At 30.0% G+C, this 8,793-nt stretch overlaps 1 protein-coding gene and 1 long non-coding RNA gene across 2 annotated transcripts in view; one reads left to right on the top strand and one right to left on the bottom strand.

Moving 5' to 3' along the window:
• On the bottom strand, positions 1-4,293 carry LOC107884230. The gene is made up of 3 exons (XR_001679786.2): positions 4,041-4,293; positions 3,012-3,049; positions 1-38 (listed from the first exon to the last, which is right to left on the bottom strand). It is a non-coding gene; the product is annotated as an uncharacterized LOC107884230 (long non-coding RNA).
• Positions 4,294-8,234: 3,941 nt separating this feature from the next.
• LOC103309912 overlaps positions 8,235-8,793 on the top strand; it is a 1,847-nt gene continuing 1,288 nt past the window's right edge. Inside the window, exon 1 of the mRNA XM_029485646.1 lies at positions 8,235-8,793. Within this exon, the coding sequence (XP_029341506.1) occupies positions 8,549-8,793 (245 nt within the window). The 5' untranslated portion in view covers positions 8,235-8,548.

Genomic DNA, 8,793 nt, shown 5'->3' with positions numbered 1-8,793 from the left:
GATGCTCTTGAGCCGATGGCTGAAGACTCTGAGTATACCTAGAATGTTAAGATTAAATCCATTCATCGGGAAATTATTTGTCTATAAAATGTAAGTAATATCATAACGTACTAGAACACTCATAGTGATCACTCATCTAGAATAACACAACTATTTGATTAAACTCAAAGAGAGTTTATCACAAAACGTTGTTCTCCATCGTAGCAAGATTGAAGAAAATTAATATTCATAGTATCTAGTGAACTACGCAGAACTATAACGTTCAGCTTTAACTTACTGTTTAAATATTTTGTTATACGAAACCGTCGAAACCATGTAGATAGGTAGTTTACACGAAACAACCTCATAAACATATACTGATGAATATAATGTAATAAATACTGTCGTGATTAGCTTTAGTAGATAAAATGATTAATTCTATACCTTGAGTAGCTTTTTTATTTAGGCACCTGGTTGATAGTTGTATAATATATTCTAATCGAAGAGCACCGATTGATAACTTAAAAGGTCAACGCAGCTGAACTGAAGTTTAAAAGTAAATATTTTATGGTTTTCTTACACCTTTTCCAGAAGTTTCCACTAAATAGTCTTATATAGGCTTACATAGGCATACTTTCTGAATCCTATATGCATTTTATATTTTTATATGGTTAATGCTAATCATACTGAATATTAAAAAGATTACGACTTTTATCTAGATACATATTAATTAAAGTAATTAAAATAACAATAAGGATGAAAATTGTCAAGCTATATATGTATCATATTTGTATATGAAAATATTTTTATCTATAAATCGTGACAATTTTTCAAATGTGTATATGTATGTATATATATATATATGTACACTGTACATAGCTAAATTTTTCAACATATTTTATAGTGTAGTAATAGTACCTATATATTGCAGACTACCTATACTTATATTTTTCATAGTATAGTATTTTGATAATATTATTTAAATATTATTATTTACATTACATAATATTCAGGGTTGTGAATGTTCTAAAAACGAAAATTATTCACAATTTAATTTATTTTCCTACGTATATTTTATAATAAGAGACCATCGACAACAATTATTTTAATATAGACAATTCACGCAATTCGAATAAAACCGTGAAGAAACGTTCGTTTCGACGGGCTTATAGCTAAATCAATAATTATCACAACGAATTATTATTATAGGTGTAATAATAGGTAATATATTAATTATCGAGTGTTCCATTGGCATCTGGATAGTATAAATCTAGTGAAAAGTGTTGAGCGATTTCCACGTGTTTACGCATCGGCCAAAGTTCGCAAATAAATAAGCAATTCGGACACTGATATAAATACGCATAGTGCAATATTAAGTAATATAACATAGTGTTGAGTATAAACGAATGATCGGCAATTATCTATTACGATTTCGTGTAAACAACGACCACGTGGCGTTCTTGGAGTATTTTGATATTGTCGTTCACCGCGATCCGTGTTACCACTGTTACCTATAATTATATTAGTGTTGTAAAAATTATTTTTGAAAAATTTTTGAGACAAATTTTGAATACCACCTACCATTATTTTATTTAACAGAATATTAACTCAGAAACTTCTTTTTTTATCATTTTAAATATCATTACTTTGTTCAAGAGTTTTGACGACTAAATTTAAATTATGTACCTATTTAATTATTGTATCAATTATATCACATAATAATGTTTGTTACATTCAAAAATATGTCAGCTAAAAAATTGTATCAGTCAGTATGTAAAAAAGATAAGATTTTGGAGATAATTGTTTGTTTTTATATCAATTCCAAAAATTCTCAATTCAAAATCAGAAGAAAGTATTCAAAGAAAAGTATTAAATACAGTAATATACATATAGATAATATAGGACTCATTTAAATTTAAAATGTACTGAAATACGTCTTGTTGATATATAGACACATAGCATTGTAAAGGACGTATTTAATGTTTGAAAAACTATTTGAATACCAACAAGTACCTAGGTACTCGAATCGTCAAATACTCGTACAACACTATAATAATATCGCATGCACACGTGATCGCCACGGACACGGTAGCGCCTACTGCGGAAAACCCAATGGGATCATTTCATCTACGTAACACATAGACAAACCTAAGTGTTTATATAAATGCATGTTGTGTCTATGTATATTGTGCGTACGCTGTATTCCGCACATCTGTGTCAGGTAAAACAATAATATGACATCATTTTATTATTATTATACATCGCAATAATCAAATTACCCACGTCTCGTTTCGCGATGATCGTTATTATAGATTATTGTTATTATTGTTACCACAACGTGCGCAGACGTTTGTTGTAGTGGTAAATTATTATACCTATACAATAATTTGATTTATTACGCTGCTTGTAGTACCGTGTTAGGAATGGTAGTTGTGGGTGAGAAGGAGATGGACAAAGGTGGCTGTTATCGAGGGAGGAAAATGTTCTAGGTGTGATTTTAGAGGATTACTTTCTTATATTTTATAAATCTATTGGAAGAAATGATTTTTATTTTCAAGGTATAATATTATTTTAATATTTAACTTTAATAAAATATACAAATATGTAAATTGTATGAATTAAAATTATAATAAAGTCATTATAAGCATTACATTTTTGTGGACGTGTTACAGAAGAGTCCCGTGAACCCAAATGTATACCTAATTTCAGTGCACAAAGTATAAAAAAAAAACATTTTCCTTCCCGTTTTACAGACTTATAATATGACTGTATATCAAAATGTTTGACAATATGTCAACAAATTATATAGTTAGAGTATATTAATTACTAAAAAAAAATCGACTCAATTGAGCGTCTGATTTTCGAAATATTCAACGAAATTTAGCATTCAATATGATTCCAATTTCCAGATCTAACGGGACTGAACATGGAGAAAGGTAGGTAAGTAATAAGAGATAAAGGGATGGTAGTATATTCCAATATATATTAATATATAATTATTTCATAATATATGCTTATCTATAGATACGTACTACGGAGGTACTCACAGCTACAACTGCAGTATAGGTACCTAGAAAATATTATAAATACTGTTAATGCAAAAATATATAATTAATCGACACGCACACATATGTAATATTGAAAAGTCGATTTCGGTACAAGCGTATTATGACACGAGTCTGGCGCGTGTAGGTAGGTACTCTTCGTACATATATATATTATTATCATGTAATATATATTATGATATTATTGTTGTGGCCATACGAGATGGATATACAGAACCTACAGTTGTTGTACTGCACGACGAATGATAACGTCTGTCCGTCCGATGTGTTTATGCGTATACGATATAATATATAGTTTTAATAATAGTCCGCGTGCATGTATATATAATGTGGACCTATAATATATGTGTTATAAATATATAGGTATAATCGTACATATGTACCTATGCACATATACACGACCGCGAGTACCTACATTATATTATATTTATATAGACCCGAAGCGATCGGTTTTGTCTCCTCGTTATAATCGGTGCCGCGCGGATAGAGATTTAGTGACGAGGCGAAAAGACGTAAATCAAACAACGGCGGCGAAACGTGATCTTCTTATCTGGGACCTGCGACACGGAGGCTGAGGTGGCCGACCGCAGTCGTGTAGATATTGCGCGTATACAATATAATACATATAATAATAATATATATATATCATAGGTTATATATACAGTGGTACACGCACCAGGAATCGTCCTGCCGCGGTCATCGTCGTCTTCCTCGTCGTTGTCGCCGTCCGAGATGACGATAAATCGCGACCGTTTCACGTATATAAAATATATAATACATATATTTTATAAACGCGACGATGTTTGGCCAACGGTCTTATGATATTATTATTATTATTATCGTCATCATATTGTACGCCGCGTGTTTTGTTATATATTATATTATTATATATTATATATGCTTATACGAAAAAGATCACATCGTAACACCTCTCGGTTTCTATATAGGTACCTAGTAGGTACACGCGTATATATAAACTTAATATAGTATATTTACCTATACGACGGAGCGTGGTAATTTATAAGCGCTGCTCGCTCGTTCTCCGACTTTTTCCTCCAACAAATAATTTACAGTTACCCATCGCGCACTGCGGCCGCGGACCTACGGACGGACGGACGACGCGTAACGACAACTTACTGTCGCTGAGAGGTCGGTAGGAGGGGATGATGCTATACATATTATACTATTACATACACGATGATTCACCGACCATGCTCACACCCATTTTTTCATTTACCTAATAATGATTTCATTCATACCCAGATTTTTGGAATTTTTGAGCATATACTGCTTAAACGTATATATTTAACGACAATATATTATTTTCAATTATTTCGATTTTTATATAATTTAAGGAGTGTCCGGTGACAATACAAACTTTTTTTTTCAAATTAGAATCAACTTTTGTAATTTGTCTATTTTAAATAAAGTATTTAGTATTAACTGTACATGATTTTTATGAAAATGTTGTGGTAAGTTACTAAATCTATAAGTTTCAAAGCTATTAAAATATATAGCATACTAAGGATAATAGTCCTTCTTAAAACTGATCTTCCGAAATTATAAAATGTAATAATATGTAATATTCGATCCAGAATTTATCATACGAGGACAATTTTTACAAATGAATAAATTATGATTAATATTAATTGCTAACATTTTCAAATCATCTTATAGCCACCATATTTTTCAAGCCCATTTTATAATGGGCACATTAGGTAAATTATTTAGTGGTTACCTTAGTAAACTAACTGAAAGAACTCAATAACTTGAATACACTCGATAGATTATACTACGATGGTTATTGGTTATATTATAACACGTTCGTGGTCTTTTCACATTTTATATTATTAATTTACCCTCCTCAGAAAATCACTCAATTTTTTAAAATATCAACAAAAGTCATTAAAAAATAGAATTTTGTATTTATCAGTGTCCAAACTTATGAGTGATCATAATAGGTCAGTCACATGTTAAGTTCCATTTAATACGATTGGAAATATTACTGCATGAGCAGTAATGCCCGATTTTGTGGGTTTTTAAATTACTACTATAATAGCAGTATAGTGACCCATTACATCAAAATTTAAATTACTGCTGTAGCAGTACTGACCACGAACGTGATAATGTTATAACGCATTAAGGAGCGCGCACACCAGATCCGTTACGTTACGTACCGTCACGTTCCGGTACGGAGACGGTCGGAGACGTGACGTGACGGAACGGTGAAAAAGCGCACACTAGATGCGTCTCTTTCCGTCTTGTCCTACCTGGGGAATCATCACTCCACGTTTGAACTTAGTAGTGTGTGTTTCATCGTTTTTTTAAAATTAATTTTGTTATTTTACTTTATTGTAATTTAACTATGGACTTTTCTTCCGACGAGGAACTCTTTGTAATAGCGAGTATCGCAGATGAGGAAGAGAAAAAAGAAAAAAAACGTTTATGGGTTCATAACATAAATTTAAAAAGAGATGAGCACGGAGAATTTCATACGTTATTTCCAGACCTTCTTCAGGATGAAGCCAAATTTTTTAAATATTTCCGGATGAGTTCGCAAAAATTTTTTGAGCTGCTTAACATGCTGCCGCAACTACAAAAGCAAGATACGAATTTTAGACGTTGTATTCCTCCGGATGAAAGATTAGCAATCACCCTAAAGTAAGTAAACATAGTTTTAATTTATTAAACAAAAGCAATTGTTGATATTATTACTATTTATTAAATACTGTTAAGCACTAGGTATTATATATTAAGAGAGGTGTTCAAAATTACTATACATTTTTTTTTGTTATATAACCTGCAAAGAATTTATTTATTTAAAAAATTATAAAACATAATTAAAATATTTAGTATTTAGAATTTTAAACAATTAATATAATGATGAAAAATGTTTAATTATGGAAAATACCTAAAAATAAGTACCTATCTAAAATAAAATATTTTAAAGGTTGTAGTAACTTTTATCTTCAATAATCTCTTCATGGCCACTCCTTGGATTTTCTGTTGTTAATGAGGCTATCAAGTTTTCATTATTAACACGATTTCCATGATTAGAAAAATCAACTGGTCTACTGGGAGGGGCAGTAGGAGTAGTAGTTATTTGATATCCATTTGTAGAGGTGCTTTGAAGTGGCGTAGCAATATTATTATTTTCATTAGAAAGATAAGCTTTCATCTCCAAATCAGAAAGTAACGCACTTATTTTGGCCTTTGCTTCAATTTGAAGAATTGGAGGCAGTCTCCTAGTGGTTGCTTCCATAGCAACAAAAAATGCCCCAATATGATCACTAGGTGATTCTAATTTGGCTTTTTTTGAAGCTAAGTATTTTTCCAAAACTTGAGCAGTTGTTGGCTGTTGAAGTGCTTTATTAGTTTTTCTGTTACTACTCGGAATGCTGTCTTGATATTCGGCTATACTGGAAACAGGTGTTGTGGCTGAAGTTGAAGTCGAAGCTGGTGAAGGAAATGTGTTCGAATATGCAGAATTTGGGACTGATAACTGATCGGAATTTCCAATAGATAGATTTATTTCATCATCTTGAGTAAAAACTTCGTTGTTGATCGAATCTGTTGCATTATTTTCGGGAGCTAAATTTGATTTTTGAGCCCTCTCTCTCATGTGTGGTAGTAAAAAAGATAATGTGTCTTCATATCTCCATTTTACATGAGTGTTTGCACCCTGACCACTTACTGTTTTTTTCTTTAAAACATTTCGCCGAAATTGGTCGCGAAGACTGGTCCATCTTTTTTTGCATTCTACGACTGAAAAGTAGAATTTATTTTTCAACTCGGTATAAAAACTTGAAAATTGAATGCAACATCAGTCTTATAATTTATAAAAGATACTTATTAAAAATATTCAAGTACAGATATAGATACTTTTTTTCAAAAGTATTTAAAATACGTATTTGAATACTCAGTAAAAAAAGTATTTGAGTACGAATATAAATACTTTGAAAAAAGTATTTATAGATACTTTCGAATACCTAACTACTTTCAAGTTTTTTATAAATACATTTTTTACCTTATAAATCTACAGAACCAATTTTCATGTTTTACTTTAATTATTTGCATAATTTTACACCGTATAATTTGGTGTTACTATCAAAATACACTCATCTAATTTTTTTGTCAAAGTATTAGAATTTGTGGTTGAGTTATTCACGGTAAAAATATAAAAAAATAAATAGGTAAATCGAAATAAATAAATAAATAAATACATTTTGGTTTTTCTTTGGTTTGTACTGTATAAAAGGAATTACCGTAAATACATGAAATGTTGACTAAATGTTTGTATTAGCATTTTCTATACACCACAATATTTTCAAAATATTTTGACTTATTATGAGTTGTTTACGGACATTTTTAATTTTTTAGTTTGTTTTTCTCTAAATATCAATACAATTTTATTTGTTGAGTAGAAAAGCTTGAAATTTTAATAGAAGGCTCCTAATATATTGTTTCACAAGCAGATGAAAAATATTAAAAATCTGTAGTCACATTTTTTTTTACAAGCATTTCAATTTCAAATACTTATTGACAAAATACGTAAAAGTGACGAAAATTTGCAAATTATTTTGTAGGTAATTAAAAATTTATAAAAGCTAAGGATTGAAAATTTAAAATAAGGTTCCACGTAAATTGTAATAGTAAATCAGGAGCCTCGTATTAAATTGTCAAGCATTTTGACACAACGAATAAATACATTTTTATTCAAAAAAAAAAAAAAAATGTTATTGACAATAAAAAAACATAAAAACTTTAAAATTAAAAATCAAATCAAGTCAACATATTTTGAAATATTTATGGTGTATAGACAATGCTATTATAAACATTTAGTGTAAAATATAATGTAGGCACTTATGGTCGTAGAGTTACAGCCAAAACCAAATTCGATTTTGTGTAAAATTTCAGTTTTTCCTTATTTTTTATTTATTTTTTTTTTTTATGGTGCCTTTGAAAGAAACTGAGAATTTCAAATTTTAACAATCAAATCATTATTTTGACTACTATAAATATTATGTACATGGACATTAGACACAAAAAAACACACACATCAATACATCATTGTAAAATCAATACATAATATCATTGCTCCGCTCAGAATTTATAGTATGGTTAATATTCGAATAATAAATAATTATGTTTTCAAATTATTCGAGTACATTTTTATTCGAATAATTATGTTGATAACATTTTGCAAAACTCTGGTATTAATTATATAAAAAAAAATGTATTAATATTATATATTTAAACTATTATTATAGTTAAATATTAGAGCTATTTAGCTACCAATTTACTTCGTGACCAAATTTATTCGACAAAATTACATACCTTTGTTTCCCATTTTTTACTTAATTAGCTTTTTTGTGTGCAGATTTTTAGGTTACGGAGACTCTTTTGCAAGTATTTCATTTAGCAACCGGATTGGCGAGTCTACGGTTCGTAAAATAATTTATGATACATGCGGAGCCCTATGGGAAGTTTTGCAACCTATATATATGCCTCAACCAACTGTGGAACAATTTCAACGAGTTGAAGAAAAATTTTGGCGAATCTGGAACTATCCAAATTGCATAGGTGCATTGGACGGAAAACATTGCGTTATTGAAAAACCACCTAAAACTGGCTCCATGTACTTCAATTATAAGAAAGAATTCAGTATTGTGTTATTAGCTCTTGTTGATGCAGATTATAAGTTTATAACTGTTGATGTTGGTGCTTACGGGAGGAACAGTGATGGTGG

The sequence above is a fragment of the Acyrthosiphon pisum genome, chromosome X, assembly GCF_005508785.2.
Source record: "Acyrthosiphon pisum isolate AL4f chromosome X, pea_aphid_22Mar2018_4r6ur, whole genome shotgun sequence".
Classification (NCBI taxonomy): Eukaryota; Metazoa; Arthropoda; class Insecta; order Hemiptera; family Aphididae; genus Acyrthosiphon; species Acyrthosiphon pisum.
This window is presented reverse-complemented; position numbering and strand designations above follow the sequence as displayed.